Below are 24,013 nucleotides of genomic sequence, written 5' to 3' on the forward strand. Positions count from 1 at the left end.
CGCCTCGCACCCGATAAACTGCGCAGCGCACAAGATGATTTCCAGCTTATGGAGGACATGGGGATTGTCCGGCGGTTGGATAGCCCTTGGGGTTCCCCACTGCACATGGTACCCAAAGCGTCCGTGGGTTGGAGACCTTGCGGTGATTACAGGCGTTTAAACGCGGTAACCACAGCAGATTGGTACCCAGTCCCGAACATCCAGGATTTCTCGGCTCATCTGGAGGGCGCAGCCTTTTTCTCGAAGGTCGACCTTATTCGCGGGTATAATCAAATTCCGGTCCATCCTGACGACGTCCCTAAGACGCCCACCATCACCCCTTTCGGCCTTTTCGAATGGCTAAGAATGCCTTTTGGCCTGACGAATGCTGCTCAGGCGTTCCAAAGGTTAATGGATCAGGTCGGTCGGGGTTTGCAGTTCATATTCATCTACCTCGATGATATTCTGGTGGCCAGCAGCTCGCAGGCAGAGCACGTCAGGCACCTCCGCCTGCTTTTCGAACGGCTGCGTGAACACGGGTTGGTGATCAGTGCCAGTTCGGATTGCGTTCCATTTCCTTTTTGGGTCACAGCATTATCTGCCACGGCTGCCCGAGAAGGTCGACGCTATCCGTCGCATCACGAGACCTCTATCTGTCAAGGGCCTACAGGAGTTTATCAGAATGGTTAATTTTTACCACCGATTCGTCCCGTCAGCAGCCGCCATTATGCGGTCATTATTCCAATGTCTGGCCGGTAAGCCTAAGGACCTGATCAGGTCCAAGGAGGCGGAGAAGGCGTTCGAGGGGGCTAAGACAGCATTGGCCAACGCCACTATGCTGGAACACCCTAGGGCGTCAGCCCAAACTGCCCTCACCGTAAACGCATCCGACGTCGCAATAGCTGCCGTCCTCGAACAACGAGTAGGTAGCCGCTGGCATTTTTCAGCAGGCAGCTGCGAGCCCCCGAAGTTAAGTATAGCGCTTTCGATCGGGAACTCCTCGCGCTCTTCCTAGCGATCCGCCATTTCCGTTACTTCCTAGAGGGGCGCGCGTTCTCCGCATTTCACGGACCACAAGCCACTCACGTTCGCTTTGACCGAGGTGTCTGATCCCTGGTCTGCCAGGCAACAGGACCATCGTCTCACATTGGATCGCTCGTTTCGGGGTTCCTTCCGATATCACTACTGATCGAGGGGCCCAGTTCACGTCCTCCCTGTACTTCCTGAGAAGATTACGGAGAGTCGGTTTGTCAAGGAGGACTCTCTAACTTCTACAGGTGCACAGTAGAGAGCATGCTGACCGGTTGCATCGTGGGTTGGTTCGGCAATTTGAGCGCCCTGGAGAGGAAAAGACTACAAAAAGTAGTAAACACTGCCCAGTCCATCATCGGCTTTGACCTTCCTTCCATCGAGGGGATTTATCGCAGTCGCTGTCTCAAAAAGGCTGGTAGTATCATCAAAGACCCACACCATCCTGGCCACACACTCATCTCCCTGCTACCTTCAGGTAGAAGGTACAGGAGCCTGAAGACTGCAACAACCAGGTTCAGGAATAGCGACTTCCCCACAGCCATCAGGCTATTAAACCTGGCTCGGACAAAACTCTGATTATTAATAACCCATTATCTGTTATTTGCACTTTATTAGTTTATTTATTCATGTGTGTATATATTTATATTATGGTATATGGACACACTTATCTGTTTTGTAGTAAATGCCTACTATGTTCTGTGTGCTGAAGCAAAGCAAGAATTTAATTGTCCTATACAGGGACACATGACAATAAACTCACTTGAACTTGAGTGGTATGGCGCAGCTGTATGATGCGAAACTGCACCAGACCTCCGCGTATCACCCAGAGTCCAACGGTTTGGTTGAGCGTTTCCACAGGCACCTCAAGTCGGCGTTGAAAGCTCAGCTCACCGGCCCCGATTGGGTCGACCAGTTGCCCTGGGTCATCCTAGGCATCACAACCACGCCTAAGGAGGACCTCAACGCCTCCTCAGCCGAGCTGGTTTACGGCTTGGTTTTGCGAGTACCTGGGGATTTTCTGCCCGTCCCCCGGGATCAGGAGATCCCGGCTTCGGCGGTGTTAACTGACCTTCGCGAGCGGGCGCGCGCTTTGGTCCTGGTTCCCACTTCCCGGCATGGTTCGTCTGCGGTGCATGTGCCTACTATGTTACGGGATTGTGCTTATGTTTTCCTTCGTAGGGATGCTCACCGCTTGCCGTTACAGCGGGTGTACGAAGGTCCGTACAGGGTGCTGAGGACTGGTACCTCGACATTTACGTTGGACATGGGTGGCAAGGAGGAGTTTGTCTTCGCGAGCCGCCTTAAGCCAGCGAGGATAGCCCGGTGGCAGTGGCCACTCCGCGGCGTAGGGGACGTCCGCCGGCCGTTTTGCCGCCCTCTGCACCTGTTACCCCCGGTTATGTTTCTCCGTTCCCCTGTTACGCCCGTCCCTCATTCGCGTTTTTCGCGTCCCTCCGGTTCTGTCTTGCCGGCCCCTACCGTTACACTCGCCCCGCGACCTCGAACTACGCGTTCCGGTCGAACCGTCCGGTTACCCGTGCGTTTTCCGTACCACGGATTCTGGGGGGGGGGGGCATGAAGTCGTGGTCACGAGACTCGGGAGGGGCTGCTTGTTTTCGCGCGGTTTTGCATTCGCGCGACAGTTCAGTGCTGACCACCGTCGTGGCCTGATGTGCTGTGAGAGCCTGTGAACTGAGAAGATATTTTCTGAATAAAATATATTTGAAAACTCGTTTGTCATTCTGGCGACCGCCAAAAGTGCAAGTTATGTGTTTGATTTATAATCTAGTTTGCTTTCAGATAATACGTTGTGTGCAGTTGTTGATATTTTGCCTTACATGTTCTGTTGCTTTGTTCTCACAGTGGAAGCCTCTGTCCACAGCAGTCATGTCCATTGCACAGATAAGACCATTGAGGCGGCTGAGGCACTGCTCCACATGGATTCTGCAACCAGCCTGAGGGATGACAAGAATAGCGGTAGGTAACCCTCTCTGAAGGTTGAAATCTTCGGACTTCAATACGAAAATTACATCTTACAGCTCATTCCTATTTGCCAAAGGCTTATTATTGTTGTACACAAGTTGTAATTAACCCATTCTAAGATTAACGTCGTTCTTAAAAATCTCCTAGTGATTGAATTGTTTTCAACAGACACGCTTGCTTTGCTGAAACACTCTGCTCTAACGTTAGATAAATAGCAAAGTGCCTCTCTGGAATTCCACTTGGGTGTAATTAATTGGCTGAATGTGGTCCAGGAGGTCATCTGTAGATTGCACAACTGGACTCGGAGTATTCCTGGTGTGTGTGTGTGTGGGGTGGAGGGTGTGTTTGTGTGGTGGAGGGTGTGTGTGTGTGGTGGAGGGTGTGTGTGTGGTGGAGGGTGTGTGTGAGTATGTATGTGTGTGAGTGAGTCTGTGAGTGAGTCTGTGAGTAAGTGAGTGGGTGTGTGTGCGCGCGTGTTTTCGTTCAAGATCAACAGGGTTTATTTTGTCATGTGCATGAGATAACCCGAATAATGAGACTTACTTGCTGCAGCTTTGCATGCACATTAGATGCGACAGCAATAATAATATAGTAAACTAGACTATAATAGTGGATTAAAAAAAACAGGTTCGTAGAGCAACTGTAGTAGTGCAAAGTCTGAGTGGTTCATTGCTGAGGTAGGCTTATGCACATTGGTTCCAGAACTTGACATTTGATGGGAAGAAGCTCTTCTTGAACCTGGAGATGACACCGTTCTCGGGTTCATGTACCGCTTTTCCGATGTAAGCAGCGAGAAGGGAGCATGACCAGTGTTGGGTGGGTCTTTGATGCTATTGCTTTCTTGAGGCAGTGCTTCCCATCAATCCCTTTGTTATTTGACTGATCAGCAGCTGTGATGGATCTGGAAAACTCTGCCACTTACTGCAGCCTGCTTTGTTTTTGAGCGTTTGAATTGCTGAGCCAGGCCTTGATGCAACAAGTCAGTTTGCTCTCCACCACATACCCGTCGAAGTTAGAGCATTCAAGGACATGTCAAATCTCCTCAAACTTCTGAAACTGTTGGTGAGCTTTCTTTGTGATTGCATCATTGTGCTAAATCCAGGATGCATCATCAGTGTTGTGTACACCCAATAATCTGAAGCTGTTGATTCCCTCCACTGCTGTACCGCCAGTGAAAACAGGTGCATGTTCCCTCGCTTTGCCTTCATGCAGCCAATAATCAATCAACTTCTTGGTCTTGCTAATGTCGAGGGCAAGATTGTTGTTCTGGCACAGCTCAACCCGATTATTGATCTATCTCTCATACTCTGAATTGTGCTTACCCGTTGGTGAATTTAAAGATGGCACTGGAGTTGTCTAGCTTGACACTCCTGGGTATAGGGAGAGTAGAGTGAGGGACTGAGCCTGCAGCCTTGAGGATCTGATATGCTGATGGTTCAGGGAGGATTAGGCGCCAATCCATATTGATTAAGGTCTGCTAATGAGGAAGTTGGGTATCTAATTATGGAGAGAGGAGCAGAAAGCGCGGTTCCCCGAGTTTAATGTTGTAGAAAGGAACTGCAGATGCTGGTTTAAATGCTGCCTGTCCCGCTGAGTTACTCCAGCATTTTGTGTCTATCCCTGAGTTTAATGATGAGTTTGGATGAGATGATGGTGTTGAATTCCGAGCTGTAGTTGATGAACAACTGCGTAACGTGCACGTTCCCGTTGTCCAAGTGGTTCAGCACAGAGTGGGTAACCATCAAGGTTGTGACTGCTGTTCATGTGATGTGACGGTAGGCGAATTGAAATGGGTCCGGATCATTTCTCAGGCAGGAGTTGATTTGTAACATAATCATCTTCTCGATGTACTTCATCACGATCGATGTGCATGCCACTGGTCAGTAGCCATTGAGGCACGTCACATTGCTCTTTTTGGGCACCAGTACAATGGATGTCCTTTAATAATAATAATAATAAATACTTTATTAATCCCCTTCTTAGGGGAAATTTAGGTGTCCTTGCAGCACACTAATAAAAATACAACATAACACTGAAGAAGAAATTTAGCATAAAAACATACCCCCACAACTGCGGGCGAAGGCACAAAGTCCAGTCCCCATCCTCATTGTCCACCCGTGGTCAGGCCTATTGAGGCCTCCACAGTCGCCACTATTGAGGCCCGAAGTTTCAGGCCCTCTCACCGGGTGATGGTGCTCCGGCGTTCTTTGTGGTTGCATCAATGTGCTAAGCCCAGGACACATCATCAGTGTTGAGTACACCCAGGAATCTGAAGCTGTTGACTCCCTCCACTGCTGTACTGCCAGTGTCTGCATGTTCCCTCACTTTGCCTTCATGCAGACAATAATCAAGCAACTTCTTGGTCTTGCTAATGTTGAGAGCCAGATTGTTGTTGGTCATCAGGGCTGGATGCTTTGAGAGTTCACCCTTGAAGGTTCTTCTGACGTTGGCCTCTGAGATTGAGATCATAGGAGGCTGTGATCATACGCAGCGTCTTGACGCCGTACGCCTAGTGCATGGCGTTGCGCGATGACGTCACCGCCCGGCATGCCGTTGCGTGATGACGTAACCGCCCGACGCTGCGCGATGTCCAAATTCAGTCGGCCCGCTCATGCCCAGCTGATTGGTAAGTATGATGTCGGGACCAGCCCCGCACAACTCCAGACGGCTCCACAGTTGGAAGTGGGACCGGCCCCGCGAGGCCGTACGCCTCAAGCCACCACGTTTGGTCGCGCTGGACGCATGCAATCGCATGCTGGTGGGACAGGCCCTTTACTAATCAAGAATCTGCCAATCTCTGCCTTAATAATACCCATTGACTTGGCCCTCACAGCCGTCTGTAGCAATACATTCCACACATTCGCACACTGACTAAATAAATTCCTCATCTCCTTTCTAAAGGTACGTTCTTTTATTCTGAGGCTATAGCCTCTGGTTCTAGCCTCTCCCCACTAATGAAAACATCCTCTTCACATCCACTCTGCCCAGGCTTTTCACTATTCGGTAAGTTTCAATGAGGCCTCATCCTTCTAAACTCCAGCATGTACAGGCCCTGTGCCATCAAACGCTCATCATATGTTAACCTGGGATCATTTTCCTAAACCTCCTCTGGACCCTCTCGTAATTAACACATATTTTTGCTCTTTACAGTCCCTAATAACTGACATTGCAAATGTAAATTTCTATCTGTGAATCTTATTTTCCTCCTTGCCAAAAATGAACCACCTTATACTTGTTCATATGAGAATTTATTTTTATTGACATGTCCGTTCTCCTGGTGTGATGCCAAGTGTAAACTTAAATATTCTATTTTACTGTCAAAGCAGGCTTGTTAGTGGGTTGAAGTAGTAGTCACGCCATCTACTTTTGGGAAGTTTTACCATTTTCCCACCTGGAAAACTTTTCAACTTTGTGGCCAGTCGCATTTCCTTTTACTCATTCCAGGATGATGGGGGATATTGACACAGCTAGAATTTGTTACCGGTGGCGCAAATTGCCACAGACAAATTGGTGACTTGAACAGTTGCATTCTGTGCCAAATATACTTCTGTGTGTGATGGAGAAACAAAGGAATAAAATTGAGGGGACCTCATTGAAACTTATCGAATGGTGAAAGGCCTGGGTGGAGTGGATGTGGAGAGGATGTTTTCACTGGCGGGGAGAAGGCCATTCAGCACCTCTTGCCTGTTCCACCGTTTATTCAAATCATGCTTGAACTCATTCTGCCTATCATGTCATCATATCCCCTGACGTACATTTATTTTATTTTTATTTCATAACGTAGGTAATTCGGCTCATCGAAGCCGCTATCAGATCATTCCCATTCCCCAACTAATTTTCCCGTAATTTCTTTTTTCTCAATACTCGCGCACGTACGGGCTCTCTCGCTCGTTCATGCTTTCTCCCTATCGTGTTCATACATGCTCACTTACTTGCACACGCGCACATGCACACACTCTCTCTTAATTGGGCAACCTGCAGTAACCAGTTGATCCCCCAGCATGTGATGTGGGAGGAAACCAGAGCATCCAGAGGAAACTTGTGCAGTTATAGGAAGAATGTGCAAAGTCCACACAGACGGCACCGAGGATCAGGATTGAATATAGATCACTGAATCTGTGTGGCGACAACATTGACTGTTGTGCCTCTGTTATTTTTTAGTTAACCAAAATATATTGATCCCAGATTCAAACAATAAGATCTGACGTAGCAACAATTGCCATCACCAGGATCCTGCACTCGCCTAACTTCCCAAAGCCGGCCCACTACATACAAGTCTCAAGTCAGGAGTGTACTGGAACAGTCTTCACTTGCCTGGTTGAGTACAGCTTCAATAACATTCAAAAAGCTCGACATCACACAGGGCAAAGCTCCCATTTGATTGGCACCCCATCCACAACCATTCACTCACTCTACCACAGACGCACGGTCGCATCAGTTTGGACGATCTACAAGACTCACCGAGACTCCTTAGGTAGTGGAAGCTAAACTCGCAACCTCGGCCAACTAGAACGACAAGAGCTATCAAAAACATGGGAGCACCACCATCTGGATGTTGCCCTCCAAGCTGCACGACCTCCTGACTTGGAAATATCTTGCCGTTCCTTCACCATGGCTCGGTCGAAGTCCTGGAACTCCCTCTCTGACAGTATTGTGCATTGTGCACACACCTCGAGCTCTGTAGTGGTTCAAGAAGGCAGCTGAGCTCACCAGCACTTTTTCAAGAGCAATTAGGGGATGGGCGATTAAATGCTGGCTCAGCCTACAAAACCTACATCACTTGAATGAATTTAAAAATAGTCTTTGTATGCCCTGTCAATTTTGAAATTTCAAACGATTCGCCCAATTCCCCACCCAATTCCAGCGAATGCAATCTTAATTTTTTTTAATCCCTCCTTGTAATTCAAACCTAACTTCTAAGTAAAATTCTGTCAATCCATCCTAATGTATTCTCAGTAGAAAGTGAGAATTGGAAGTAAACTGGTGTGTGGTGCCTTCCCTTAAGCCTGCTAGACTTTTCCCTCTGTTGTATTGAGGTAATGGGTATGGGGGATTCTATGGAAGTGACCTAAAGTAACACTAGCAAATTTGCAGATGACAAAGCTGGGTGGCAGTGTGAACTGCGAAGAGGATGCTAGGAGGTTGCAGGGTGACTTGGACTGGTTGAGTGAGTGGGCAGATGCATGGCAGATGCAGTATAATGTAGATAAATGTGAGGAATGGCCTCCTCCTGCACCTATTTTCTATGTTTCTATGACCTGAGTTGCTGCAGTGCATTTTGTAGACAACGGTGATGCAGCGGTAGAGTTGCTGCCTTACAGCGCTTTCAGCACCAGAGACGCGGGTATGATCCCGACTACGGGTGCTGTCTGTACGGAGATTGTACCGTGACCGCGTGGTTTTCCCCGATATCTTCGCTTTCTTCCCACACACCAAAGATGTACAATACAGGTTTGTAGGTTAATTGACTTGGTATAAATGTAATTTGTCCCAAGTGTAGGATAGTGTTATTGTGCGGAGATCGCTGGTCAGTGCGGACTCGGTGGGCCGAATGGCCTGTTTCCACACTGTATCTCTAAAACCTAAATAGGCAATATGGTGCATGGCTTGGGCAGGGTGCATGTTTAGGGTGATGAATTGGGTATCAATCAAGCAGGCTCCCTTGTTCTGGAGTGTTCTCAAGAACATAGAACATCATAGGAACAGGCCCATGGGCCCACAATGTCTATGCTGAACATGATGCCAAGATAAACTAATCTCATCTCATATGCCTACATCCATACCCCATCCATACCCGGCACATCCATGTGCCTATCCAAATTCCTCTTAAAAGCCATAACGTATTTGACTCCACCACCCCAGGTTGACCCAGGCAGGAGTATTTTGTCACACTCTTGATTCGTCCCTTGCAGATAGATGGTGGAGAGAGTGTGTGTAGATTTGGAAGGCGAGTCATTCCCTGCAGAATACCCTTGCTCTCCATGGCACCTTGTTTAAGTGCTGGTTCTGTGAACCTTTTCTGCCCATTGCTGAGGTTCACGATGGTGGATTTAGCAACTGGAATCACATGGAATGGCAAGAGGAGATAGTTCCACGTGACCTACAATCATTACTATCCCAAGATTGAATATTTTATTGGACTAGGCTGGTGTCGACACAGACTGCTTTATTGTGTGAGGAGTTGCAAATGGAAGTGCACATTGCACACGTTGCAGTTGTCAGGGAATTTTCCCTCCTCAAAATGGATGCAGACGGTTGATGCAGACGGTTGCATGAGAACAGCAATCTGACAAGAGTTCTGGAGTTGGATTCTGGGTTGTGTTTGATCTTTATTCATCCATGAAGAGTATTTGGACAGGTACATGGATTGGAAAGGAATCAATAGACAATAGGTGCAGGAGTAGGCCATTGGGCCCGTCAATCCAGCACCGCCATTCAATGTGATCATGGCTGATCATGCACAATCAGTTCCTGCCTTCTCCCCATATCCCATGACTTCGCTACCTTCAAGAGCCCTATCTAGCTCTCTCTTGAAAGTATCCAAAGAAGCGGCCTCCACCGTCCTCTGAGGCAGAGAATTCCACAGACTCACAACTCTCCGTGTGAAAAAGTGTCTCCTCATCTCCGTTCTAAATGGCTTACCCCTTATTCTTAAATTGTGGCCCCTGGTTCTGGACTCTCCCAACATCGGGAACAATGTTTCCTGCCTCTAGCGTGTCCAAACACTTAATAATCTAATATGTTTCAATAAGTGTCCCTCTCATCCTAAATTCCAGAGTATACAAGCCCAGTTGCTCCATTCTCTCAGCATATGACAGTTCCGCCACCCCGGGAATTAACCTTGTGAACCTGCGCAGCACTCCCTCAATAGGAAGAATGTCCTTCCTCAAATTTGGAGACCAAAACTGCACAAAACTCCAGGTGTGGTCTCACTAGGGCCCTGTACAACTGCAGAAGGACCTCTTTGCTCCTAAACTCAACTCCTCTTGTTATGAAGGCCAACATGCCATTCGCTTTCTTCACTGCCTGCTGTACCTTCATGCTTACTTTCATTTACTGATGAACAAGGACCCCCCCCAGATCCCGTTGTACTTCCCCTTTTCCCAACTTGACACCATTTAGATAATAATCTTCCTTCCTGTTTTTGCTACCAAAGTGGATAACTTCACATTTATCCACTTAAATTGCATCTGCCATGCATCTGCTCAATCACCCAACCTGTCCAAGTCATCCTGCATTCTCATAGCATCCTCCTCACAGTTCACACTACCACCCAGCTTTGGGTCATCTGCAAATTTGCTAATGTTACTTGTAATCCCTTCATCCATCGGTCTCAAGCGTCTTTCTCGTGAATGTCCGGTCACTCACCAACAAGCTGGATGAGGTAAGGCTCTGGATCAACACCCAGCGATCCCTGAAAGACTGCTGTGTGCTGATCTTCACAGAGACCTGGCTCAGCGTGCTGGTTCCCGATGGGGCTGATAGAACAAAGGACAAGAGCAAGGGCGGTGGGCTCTGTATCTACATCAACAATGACTGGTGCACCAACCACACTGCAGTAGAGAGCTACTGTTCCCCAGACCTGGAATACCTAGTGATTAAATGTAGGCCGTTTTACCTGCCTCGGGAGTTTACTGTGGCTATCATCATGGCCATATACATCCCACCACAGGCTAATGCTAATCTAGCGCTAGCACAGCTGCACTCGGCCATCAGTAAGCAGCAGGATGCTCACCCCGACGGTGCCTTCATTGTTGCAGGGGACTTTAATCAGGTCGACCTAAGAGCTGCACTCCGCAAATTCCACCAGCATGTGCAGTGCCCTACCAGGGGCTCAAACACGTTGGATAAAATGTACACAAACATCAAGGACGCATACAGAGCTCTCCCCTGCCCATCCCTGGGACAACCTGATCACCTCTCACTGTTTCTACTGCCTGCATATAAACCCCTCACCCGCAAGACCAAACCTGCAATAAGGATGGTCAAAATATGGCCCGAGGACGCCACCCTACAACTCCAGGACTGCTTTGATCGCACCGACTAGGACCTGTTTGCACAACAGGCTACCAGTGGTACAGAGGTAGGCTTGGAGGAGTACACATCTACTGTGCTCTCCTACATCAACTGCTGTGTGGAGGCTGTCACAGTGGACAAGCAAATAAAGATGTTTCCAAATCGGAAACCCTGGATGAACAAGGAGGTTCAGAATCTGCTAAGGGCACGCAACAATGCCTTTAAATCCAGGGACACTTCTGCCTACAGTGCTGCCAGGTCGAACCTGAACAAAGGTATAAAAAAGGCCAAAGACATCCACAGGCAAAGGGTGAAAGACCACTTCAATACCACTTCAATACCGCGGACACCAGAAGCATGTGGCAGGGTGTCAGGGACATCACTGACTACAAGAGCAGCCCCGCCTGCCCCCACAGTGATATCACACTGGCCAACAAGCTTAAACACCTTCTTTGCCCGCTTTGAAACTGGCAATACCACCAGGAGGAGTGGAATAACCCCGGCCATGGCGGAGGGACAGGCCTTATCACTGAGCACTCAGGAGGTACAGTGCGCTCTGCGTAGGATCAATCCACGCAAGGCTGCACGCCCGGATGGAGTCCAGGGAAGGGTACTAAAGGACTGTGCTGTACAGCTGGCGGAGGAATTCACGAGAATCTTTAACCTGTCTCTATCTCTGGCAACGGTCCCCAAGTGCCTGAAAACAGCTATCACAGTGCCAGTGCCGAAAAAGTCTAAAGTCACCAACCTGAATGAATACCGCCCGGTTGCCCTAACGCCAATACCCATGAAGTGCTTCAAAAGGCTGGTCCTCTCCCACATCAAATCCAGTATCCCTGCCTCACTGACTCTCATCAATTTGCATACTGGGCAAATAGATCAACAGAGGATGCCATCTCTCTGGCTCTTCACACTGTCCTGACTCACCTGGATAGTCAGGGCACGTACGTGAGGATGCTCTTCATAGATGATAGCTCTGCATTCAATACAGTCACAGGACTCGAAATTAGCGGTTGTCCGGTTGCCAATGGCAATCCACAGTCCCGCCGGGCAACCTAAAAGCCATGCCATTTTGCCCAGCTTGGCAAGCACCCGGGACACCTATCGTTTAATTCTGAGTGGGCCCCCTCTCTATCTTTCTCTCTCTCTCTGTCACTCTCCGTCTCCGACCGCTATCCGTGTCCATGTCTCGGGTCTCCGCCCGCTCCTCGTCCGCCGGCAGGGCCGGCCGCCCTGCACATGCGCACTGCCACTGCAACTGGTCGGCGTCGGCCACTTTCTCCCTCCCTTTGCATGGTGGGAGAGCTGGCTGCCATTTCTGTCCACTCGCCGCGACTGCTGAAAACCAACACAGAATCACTCGCTGGAGCTGGAGTAACTCCCTGGTAACTGCTTCTGTTTGGGTACCTATAGTAGGGTGAAGACTATTCCGTGCTGTAATTGTGCAGCGGAACTCCATGGAGCAGCCAGCATCTCTGGATAGAAGAAATTAGGTGACGTTTCGGATAGAGACCCTTCATTAGATGCCCTCTGGTGTTAGTGTTTTAGTTCAATTTAAACATACAGCGTGGAAACAGGCCCTTCGGCCCACCGAGTGCACGCCGACCACCGATTACCCGTACACTAGTTCTATCCCACACATTAGCGACGTAAGTCAAGAGTGTTTTCTTCTCTCATGTCCCGATTAAACCCTTACTTGCAGAATATGTAAACATAGTACTCTGTAAACAATGTTATCAATGAGAAAACAAAGTGTATATCGAAGGGCCGAATGGCCTACTCCTGCACCTAATTTCTATGTTTCTATGTTTCTAATGAATATATAACTATACACACACACACACACACACACACACACACACACACACAATTTCCCTCCTGGGATTAATAAAGTTCTATCGTATAGTATTGTGTGTGTAGGAAAGAACTGCAGATGCTGGTTTAAACTGAAGATAGACACAAAAAGCTGGAGTAACTCAACAGGTCAGACAGAATCTCTGGACAAAAGGAAAATATTACGTTTCGGGTTGGGTCTGAAAAAGGTTCCTGCATACCTTTGGAATGTTGAAGGAAGCAAGAGCACCCGGAGAAACCCCATGCGATCAAAGGGAAAAGGAGCAAACTCCATTCAGACAGCACCCATATTCAGGATCAATTCTGGGTCTCTGGCAATTTTAGGCAGCAACTCTATGGCCAATGTACTGTCCCATAGTCTTGAACTGAATTAAAACATACAGTAGCTGTAAAGGGGGACATAGCATCACTTAGAGATTTAAGACTGAAAATGGATAGTTTCTTTTTTTTAGTAACCAAAGTTATCAACGTATAATTTTATTTGTGTTGGAAAATAAAATATAGTGGCACAGCTGGTGGACTTGCTGCCTCACACGCCAGAGATCTGTGTTCGATCCTGTCCTCGGGCACTGTCTGTGTTGAATTTGCACATTCTCCCTGCAAGCATGTAGGTTTCCTCCCACATCTCAAAGATGCATTGGCTTTGTAGGTTAATTTGTCTCTGTAAAATTGCCCCTAATGTGTAGGGAGTGGGTGAGGAAAGTGGGATAACAGTGTGAATGGGGAGATAAAAAATGCTGGAGAAACACAGCGGGTGAGGCAGCATCTATGGAGCGAAGGAAATAGGCGACGTTTTGGGTCGAGACCCTTCTTCAAACTGATGTGAGGGTGCAGGGGGTGGGAAGAAGAAAGGAAGAGGCAGAGAGAGTTGGCTGAGGGAGAGCTGGGAAGCAGAAGAAAGCAGGGACTACCTGAAATTGGAGGTCAATTTTCATACCGCTGAGGTGTAAACTGCCCAAGCAAAATATGAGGTGCTGCTCCTCCAATTTATGGTGGGCCTCACTCTGTTCATGGAGGAGGCCCAGGACAGAAAAGTCAGATTCGAAATGGGAGGGGGAGATGAAGTACTGAGATAGGTGGTGGTGTGGATAATGAAGTAGTTTTCCAAAGTCTACAGTGAGATTTAGGCCATTTGGAAGAATGGGCTGAAAGATGGCAGATGGAGTTTAATGCTGATAAGTGTGAGGTGCTACATCTTGGCAGGACAAATTAAAATAGGACGTACATGGTAAATGGTAGCAAATTGAGGAATGCAGTTGAACAGAGGGATCTAGGAATAACTGCATAGTCCCCTGAAGGTGGAATCTCATGTAGATAGGGTGGTAAAGAAAGCTTTTGGTGTGCTAGCCTTTATAAACCAGAGCATTGAGTATAGCAGTTGGGATGTAATGTTAAAATTGTACAAGGCATTGGTGAGACCAATTCTGGTGTACAATTTTGGTCGCCCAATTATAGGAAGGATGTCAACAAAATAGAGAGAGTACAGAGGAGATTTACTAGAATGTTGCCTGGGTTCAGCACCTAAGTTACAGAGAAAGGTTGAACAAGATAGGTCTTTATTCTTTGGAGCGCAGAAGGTTAAGGGGGGACTTGATAGAGGTCTTTAAAATTATGAGAGGGATAGACAGAGTTGACGTGGATAAGCTTTTCCATTGAGAGTAGGGAAGATTTAAACACGAGGACATGATTTGAGAATTAAGGGACAAAAGTTTAGGGGCAACATGAGGGGGAACTTCTTTACTCAGAGAGTGGTAGCTGTGTGGAATGAGCTTCCAGTGGAAGTGGTGGAGGCGGGTTCGATTTTATCATTTAAAAATAAATTGGATGGGAAAGGAATGGAGGGTTATGGTTTGAGTGCAGGTAGATGGGACTCGGGGAAAATAAGTGTTCGGCTTGTAGGGCCGACATGGCCTGTTTCCGTGCTGTAATTGTTATATGGTTATAATGTAGAGCAGCTGACACCTAGAGCAGCGAATGCAATAGATGAGGTTGGAGGAGGTGCACGTGAACCTCTGCCGCACCTGGAAAGACTGCTTGGGTCCTTGAATGGAGTCAAGGGGGAAAGGTAAAGCAACAAGTGTTGCATTTCCTGTGGTTGCAAGGGAAAGTGCTAGGAGATGGGGTGGTTTGGGTGGGAAGGGACAAAATGACCAGGGAGTTACGGATGGAGCGGTCTCTGCGGAAAGCCGACAGGGGAGGAGATGGGAAGATGTGGCCAATGGTGGGATCCCGTTGGTAGACAAAGCTGGAGAAAATCAGCGGGTGAGGCAGCATCTATGGAGCAAAGGAATAGGCAACGTTTCGAGGGTCGAGACGCTTCTTCAGACTGATGTCGGGGGGGGGGGGGTCGGTAAAAAGAAAGGAAGAGGCGGAGACAGTAGGCTGTGGGAGAGCTGGGAATGGGAGGGGAAGGAGGGAGAAAGCAAGGACTACCTGAAATTGGAGAAGCCAACATTCATACCGCTGGGGTGTAAACTACCCAAGCAAAATATGAGGTGCTATTCCTTCAATTTGCGATGGGCCTCACTCTGGCCATGGAGGAGGCCCAGGACAGAAAGGTCGGATTCAGAATGTCATTTGGCAACCTAAAAACTACCTAGGTTGCCCGGCTGGCAACAAGGAAAAAAAGTTAAGCGAGAGCCCTGGGTCATCCCTACCAAGCTCACCACCAAACTCCACCAGCTAGGCCTTAGCTCACCGATATGCGTTTGGATCCTGAATTTTCTTGCGGAGCGACCGCAGGCAGTGAGACTGGGCCCGCACCTGTCTTCCACTATCACCCTGAGCACCGGCACACCACAGGGCTGTGTACTGAGCCCTATGCTCTACTCCCTCCTCACACACGACTGTGTTCCTGCATTCGCCACCAACACCATCGTCAAGTTTGCAGACGACACAACAGTGATTGGGCTGATCACCGACGGTGATGAAACAAAATACAGAGCGGAGGTGCAGAACCTGGCGGACTGGTGCGCACGTAACAACTTGTCACTAAACACCTCCAAGACCAAGGAGCTGATTATTGACTTCAGGAGGTCACATGAGGGAGAATACGCCCCAATCTCCATCTACGGGGAAAGTGTGGAGAGAGTGTCCAGCTTTAAGTTTGTGGGCACTCACATTTCAGAGGACCTCACATGGTCCACCAACACCGCTGCGCTGGTCAAGAAGGCACAGCAACGACTGTTCTTCCTGAGGACATTAAAAAAGACTGGTCTGCCCCAACAGCTGCTGACAACCTTCCACCGCTGCACCACAGAGAGCATATTAACGTATGGCATCTCTGTGTGGTATCTCAGCTGCACGGAGGCGGAGAGGAGAACTCTTCAGCACGTTGTCCACAAGGCGCAGAAGATCATTGGGACACAGCTACCAGCCTTGGAGGGCATCTACCACACACGGTGCCTCAGGAAGGCCGTCAGCATTCATAAAGACTCCTCACACCTGTGTAATGGACTGTTCGAACTACTTCGGCAGACGTTACAAGGCCTTCTACGCCCGAACCTCCAGACTCAGGAACAGCTTCATTCCCAGAGCTATAGCGGCTCTGAACCGGCCCTGCTGAGTGCCCCCCACCCCCCCTGGACTGTCTCCCTCGGATGGTCACATCGCACAGCCACATCTGCACTTTAGTCTGTTTGAACTGTTTTGACTATTTTACTGTTCTTTTACAAACCATGTTCTTGGGGTATCTAAATCTAAATTTTATTAGTTATTTATGTTATGCCATCAGATGGAAGCTGCATACCAAATCTCGTTGCGCTTATGTGCAATGACAATAAAATATATTATTATTATTATCCAAATCATTAATATATAATTAAATAGCCGCAGTCCCAGTACCGAGCCTTACGGTACCCCACTAGTCACTGCCTGCCATACCCGTTAATCCCAACTCTTTGTTTCCTGTCTGCCAACCAATTTTCTATCCATGTCAGCACTCTACACCCAATACAGGGCTCTCGCTTAACTTTTTTTCCCTGTTGCCAGCCGAGCAACCTTGGCAGCTTTTTAGGTTGCCAAATGACAGTTTAGGTGGTCATTGCATGACGCGTGCGATAATGTGCTCGGACGAAATGCGTAGTTACCAGTCGGAATTATACTCAATGAAGCATTCACATATTATTTCTGCTTCAAATAAAGTCACAAACTAAACATTCACCAATCAAGACATGATATATCCCACAATGACATGCAGCAAAATTATAAGACAGTATCTCAACTATTTTTACACATTGCAATGAATGCAATTTCTATTAGTTCTTTCCACTTCCAAACAAAAATGTGGTTGAATTATTCAGCGTATGATCAACCTGTGTTAATAAATCCTGGACCATGGTTACATATATGCGTACGTATAGTTGTGAATGTTGCTCATTAAATAACTACACTGATATTCCATATTAAGAGCATTGATTTGCCGTTAAAATGAATTCTGTAATAACGTGTCAACGGTAGCAGTGACAATCGAACACTGCGGTTTTAATGTTTCACGTGTTCACAATATAATTAATCCATCTTTATGGATTAAAACAAATAATAACATTAGGAATGAAAACACATTTGATTGCATTCCGTTATCAAACATAGTCAATGTTCGCTCTGAAGACATTTCCAGGACAATAGGGTCAGGGAGGGGGGTGTGTGTGAATCAGTGCAGGGTGGATAGATGGGTGGAGGGGGGTTAGAAGGCAGTCGGTGCAGAATGGATGGATTGAGGCAGGTGAATTAGTACGTGTTGGTTGGAGTAAGTAAAATTGTGAGGGGAGAGCACAGGGGATTCAGTGATGTTGAATGGGGGGGGTTCAGTATGGGATGGATGGGTAGACAAATGTTGGAGAAACTTAGCGGGTGAGGCAGCATCTATGGAGCGAAGGAAATAGGCAACGTTTCGGGTCGAGACCCTTCTTCAGACTGTTCCCCCCAGTCTTCTTGAATGGGAGGATCAGTACAGGATGGATGGGGGGGGATCAGTACAGTATGGATCAGAGGGTCTGTGCAGGATGAATGGGAGATCACTACAGGATGAATGGGAGAAGGTGCAGGATAAATGGAGGGTGGGTCAGTATGGGATGAATGCGTGGATTAATACAGGATGGATGGGGGATCAGTACAGGATGGATGGAGGAGAAGTGCAGAATGGATGGACGCCGAGGCCTCCCCCACCCTCCCTCCTCCCGCCCTCGGCGTGCGGGAGGGTTTGTTTAGAAAGTGCGCCGTTAGCGGGTTTGCAAGCAGATTATCAGGGCGGGCGGGGGGCGGGAGGAGGAGGAGGAGGAGATGGAGCCGCTGTCACGGCCCGTCATTCGGTGCGACCCTTCCTCACCCCGCATCTAATATCTTTCCCAAGCAATACAGCCGTCACCGCCGACACAAAACGTCGCGTTCCTTTTCTCCAGAGATGCTGCCTGACCCGCGGAGTTACTCCAGTTTTTTGGGTCTACGGTACAAACCAGTATCTTGTTGCCAAGCCGGGCAAAATGACTCGATGTTTAGGTTGCCCGGCGGCACTTTGAGTGGTCAATGGCACCCGGGCAACCGTTAATTTCGAGCCCTGCAATACCATGTGCCCTAATTTTGCCCACTAATCTCCTATGTGGGACTTTATCAAATGCTTTATGAAAGTCCAGGTTCACTACATCCACTGGCTCTCCCTTGTCCATTTTCCTAGTTGCATCCTCAAAGAATTCCAGAAGATTAGTCAAGCATGAATTCCCCTTCGTAAATCCATGCTGACTCAGACCGATGCTGTTACTGCTATCCAAATGTGCCGCTATTTCATCTTTTATGATACTCCAGCAACTTCCCCACCACCGATGTCAGGCGAACTGGACTATAAATCCAGGGATATGGACCAAATGCATGAAAACAAGATGAACATAGATGAGCCCTTAGCCAGCCTGGATGACTTGACCGTAGGGCCTGTTTCCATGCTATACAACTCTGAATCCAAGCCTTTCACAGTAAGCAAGGACATTAAGAAATATGATCAATATATCTTAATGTCTACTTTTTGCTCCAGTAAACACATAATGCAAATGGAGGTTATATGTCTAGTTTTTCCCCCCCATCGTGGATTAGTGTTCCATCTGGTTTTCAGCAGTTTGTTTTTTATTTACTAATTTTGAGAAATGCCATAAAAACTGGTGGATTGATGGGACAAGCGGAATCTAGTGCCTGAATATTTGGAAACGGGATAATTGTTTGCATACACAAGGAATACTTTTTGAACCAAGTTGATGAGAGCAAATCAGAGGTCTTTGCATGTACTGTCTAGAGTTTTCTTATGGTTTAAATGAATGGTTGGGAAAATGTGTCAAGAATGTGGCAAGAATTGTTGGTTAAATTACTTCAATGTTGTTGGGGATTAATGTTGGGGATTAATTATATACTTACGTAATTGATAATTATGACATTACTGCAGATTATATTTTTCATTGTTCTCAAAACTCATGCCTGCATCCAATTTTAAACCAGCCTCCTGTTTCATGAGCCAGTGTCTCATGAGGCACCTTTCCCTCCCGTAGTTTTCTTTACCTTTTACACACTCTGTTCTACCAATGACGGCAAGCAAACTTTTTCTGTTTAACCTGATCAACAGACAGAACTTTAAATCACACGATGTCTGTATTCTTTTATAAGATATTTGGTTTTGTAAGTTTTTTTTCCTATAGTGTGGGATTGTTTACAAAATATATTCACTGCAATTAAGAGCAAATATCTTTTGCCTATCAAAGTTGTCAAAAGTGATTCTCTTCTGTGTGTTTCATGAAAGTGACGCTCTGACGATTCAAACTGAAATGGATTAGTGATAGCAACATGTAAGATTAAATCTGCATTAAATTTGAAAGCTTGCAGTAAACTGTGAAATGTTGACAATAATATTTAAGGCGTTATTGCATGATTTGTAACTGAAGCCTTGAAATGTTAATTAAGTCTTTCTGATTGTACCTTAACGCTTATTATCGTATTAAAAATAAAATTAAGTAAGATTTAGACTCCCAGTCATTAGTATCAGTTATATTCTGGAATTAGTGAAGAAAAGTCAGTTTAACCACAATTCCATCTTGTGTCTTATGCACTGCTTATAACCATATAACAATTACAGCACGGAAACAGGCCATCTCGACCCTTCTAGTCCGTGCCGAACACGTATTCTCCCCTAGTCCCATATACCTGCGCTCAGACCATAACCCTCCATTCCTTTCCCGTCCATATAACTATCCAATTTATTTTTAAATGATAAAAACGAACCTGCCTCCACCACCTTAACTGGAAGCTCATCCACACAGCCACCACTCTCTGAGTAAAGAAGTTCCCCCTAATGTTACCCCTAAACTTCTGTCCCTTAATTCTCAAGTCATGTCCCCTTGTTTGAATCTTCCCTACTCTCAGTGGGAAAAGCTTATCCACATCAACTCTGTCTATCCCTCTCATCATTTTAAAGACCTCTATCAAGTCCCTCCTTAACCTTCTGCGCTCCAAAGAATAAAGCCCTAACTTGTTCAACCTTTCTCTGTAACTTAGTTGCTGAAACCCAGGCAACATTCTAGTAAATCTCCTCTGTACTCTCTCTATTTTGTTGACATCCTTCCTATAATTAGGCGACCAAAATTGTACACCATACTCCAGAATTGGCCTCACCAATGCCTTGTACAATTTTAACATTACATCCCAACTTCTATACTCAATGCTCTGATTTATAAAGGCCAGCACACCAAAAGCTTTCTTTACCACCCTATCTACATGAGATTCCACTTTCAGGGAACTGTGCACAGTTATTCCCAGATCCCTCTGTTCACCTGCATTCTTCAATTCCCTACCATTTACCATGTACGTCCTATTTTGATTTGTCCTGCCAAGATGTAGCACCTCACACTTATCAGCATTAAACTCCATCTGCCATCTTTCAGCCCACTCTTCCAACTGGCATAAATCTCTCTGTAGACTTTGAAAATCTACTTCATTATCCACAACCCCACCTATCTTAGTATCATCTGCATACTTACTAATCCAATTTACCACACTATCATCCAGATCATTGATGTACATGACAAACAACAGTGGACCCAACACAGATCCCTGTGGCACCCCACTAGTCACTGGCCTCCAACCTGACAAACAACCATCCACCATTACTCTCTGGCATCTCCCATTCAGCCACTGTTGAATCCATCTTGCTACTCCACCATTAATACCCAACAATTGAACCTTCTTAACCAACCTTCCGTGAGGAACCTTGTCAAAGGCCTTACTGAAGTCCATATATACAACATCCACTGCTTTACCCTCATCAATTTCCCGAGTAACCTCTTCAAAAAATTCAAGAAGATTAGTCAAACATGACCTTCCAGGCACAAATCCATGTTGACTGTTCCTAATAACCATATAACCATATAACAATTACAGCTAAACAGGCCATCTCGGCCCTACAAGTCCGTGCCGAACAACTTTTTTCCCTTAGTCCCACCTGCCTGCACTCATACCATAACCCTCCATACGTCCTATTTTGATTTGTCCTGCCAAGGTGTAGCACCTCACATTTATCAGCATTAAACTCCATCTGCCATCTCTCAGCCCATTTTTCCAAATGGCCTAAATCACTCTGTAGACTTTGGAAAACCTCTTCATTATCCACAATCATCTGCATACTTACTAATCCAATGTACCACCCCTTCATCCAGATCATTGATGTACCAGATCAGACCCTGTTTATCCAGATGTTTATATATATTATCTCTAAGTATCCTTTCCATTAATTTGCCCACCACTGACGTCAAACTAACAGGTCTATAATTGCTAGGTTTACTCTTAGACCCCTTTTTAAACAATGGAACAACATGCGCAGTACGCCAATCCTCCGGCACTATTCCCGTTTCTAATGACATTTGAAATATTTCGGTCATAGCCCCTGCTATTTCTACACTAACTTCCCTCAATGACCTAGGGAATATCCTGTCCGGACCTGGAGACTTATCCACTTTTATATTTCTCAAAAGTGTCAGTACTTTCTCTTCTTTGAATCTCATAGTTTCCATAGCTACTCTACTTGTTTCCCTTACCTCACATAATTCAATATCCTTCTCCTTGGTGAATACCGAAGAAAATAAATTGTTCAATATCTCCCCCATCTCTTTTGGCTCTGCAGATAGCTATTCACTCTGACTCTCTAATGGACCAATTTTATCCCTCGTTATCCTTTTGCTATTAATATATCTGTAGAAACCCTTTGGATTTACTTTCACCTTACTTGCGAAAGCAACCTCGTATCTTCTTTTAGCTTTTCTAATTTCTTTCTTAAGATTCTTTTTACATTCTTTATACTCCTCAAGCACCTCATTTACTCCATGCTGCCTATAATTATTGTAGATCTCTCTCTTTTTCCGAACCAAGTGTCCGAACCCTGGACGACTGGCACTGACCTGCTGGCATCGCCGACGTGAAGGCAGTGCAAAGCCCCCGCGCCCGGTGCAATGGGCGGGGAGCTGGAGAGGGTAGGAAAGGGGTCACACACATGGCCGGGAAGCAGAGGGGTGTGGGTGGGGGTGGCGACAGACAGGGCCAACAATGAGTGGAGAAAAACAGAAACACCGACGTGCAAAGGAGACCTACAACAGTGCATGATCTCTCTCGCGTTATGGCAGGTGATTGTCGCCTGCCCGCTGTTCCTGACGCTAAAGCCTTTGGATTGTTTCCCTTCATGATGGCGTGGAGGGGGAGGGGGGTATTGTGCTGTTTGATCGCCCCCTACTATCCCAGGGACAGGGAGACACAGCGGCTTTTGAGACTGGTGGGCAATCACTGCCAAAGTGTCTGCCCACACAGTCAGTACACCTCTCCTACACTTGTCTCCCGCACTAAGATCAACCCGCAGAGAATGATCCCAGCCTAACCCAAGAGCCATGTCACCCCAGACAGACTAATGATGCCCGCGCCTTCCCCCCCCCCCCCAACTTCCCTCCACCTCAACTCACGCCAAAGCAGCTCAGGAGGCGAAACCTGAGCTCCGTCTCCCAACAATCTGATGTGCACATCCGTCCATATTCAAAGATTTAATCTCCCGTCTCCCCGCAGTGTGTAGACATGGCAGTAAATTCAATTAAAATATATCAAACCTGTGTGTTTCAAACAAATCATAAGTATAACTGCTCTGGCACTGGATGGTGCGCATTTTCCCTTTGTAGGTCACATCAATAGATGCGGCCGCGCTGAATTCTATCTTTAAATCAAAGCCGCAGGATGGAGATGTCTTCTTTAACACTGTTGCTTATTAAAACATAACACTGTTGCTTATTAAAACAGACCTTCATTCAGGATTGGCTCAAGAGTAACTCGGGAGACGAACTTGGAACATCTCAGAAATGACAAGTAAACGGCAAACTTGTCATACCCGTGGGAACTCGGTTAAACTCTCGATCATACACTTGGGATCTCGTACACAACCACGAGTCTTTCTCTCGGGGTACCTCGTGGGTCAGCTCCTACCGTGAGACAGGGCTTTAACATGTGGGGGACCAGCATTCTGGCAGGCATGTTAGCCACTGCTACACGGGTGGTTTTAAACTGAATAAGGGGGGTGGGGTGACAAATGGGATAGTCGAGGACGTAGTTAAATGGAAAGAAAGGAAAGGGATGGTTAATGACCCCAGAATTAACGGGAAAGGAAGCTCACAAAGGGACAGGAGAGTATGGCCAAGTGTAATAGGGATCGATGTGAAAGGTGAGATGTGTAAGGAATTAAAAGTATTGTATATGAATTCGCGAAGTATAAAATGTAAAGTAGATGAGCTTGAGGCTCAGTTAGAGGTTGGTAGATATGACATTGTGGGGATTACTGAGACGTGGCTGCAGGAGGATCGGGCCTGGGAACTTAATATTCAGGGTTATACATCCTATAGAAAGGACAGGCAGGTGGGCAGAGGAGGGGGGGTAGCTCTGCTGGTGAGGGATGGAATTCAGTCCCATGCGAGGGAAGACATAAGGATTGACGAGGTAGAGTCACTGTGGATTGAGTTGAGGAATTGTAAAAGCAAGAAGACACTAATTGGTGTTATGTGCAGACCCCCAAATAGTAGCCCGGATGTAGGGTGTAAGTTGCAGCAGGAGTTAAAACTGGCATGTAACAAAGGTAATGCCACTGTGGTGATGG

The 24,013-nt window shown here is 46.9% G+C and overlaps 1 protein-coding gene across 3 annotated transcripts in view; it reads left to right on the top strand.

Annotated features, from left to right (window-relative positions):
- Positions 1–24,013, top strand: part of elf2 (E74 like ETS transcription factor 2) — a 160,899-nt gene that overhangs the window by 90,699 nt on the left and 46,187 nt on the right. For all 3 annotated transcript variants that reach the window (XM_033020640.1, XM_033020649.1, XM_033020654.1), the window contains one exon: positions 2,875–2,988. In XM_033020640.1, coding sequence (XP_032876531.1) covers positions 2,875–2,988 — 114 coding nt within the window. The remainder of the gene's footprint in view (positions 1–2,874; positions 2,989–24,013) is intronic.

This window comes from Amblyraja radiata, chromosome 1 (genome assembly GCF_010909765.2).
Source record: "Amblyraja radiata isolate CabotCenter1 chromosome 1, sAmbRad1.1.pri, whole genome shotgun sequence".
Lineage (NCBI taxonomy): Eukaryota > Metazoa > Chordata > Chondrichthyes > Rajiformes > Rajidae > Amblyraja > Amblyraja radiata.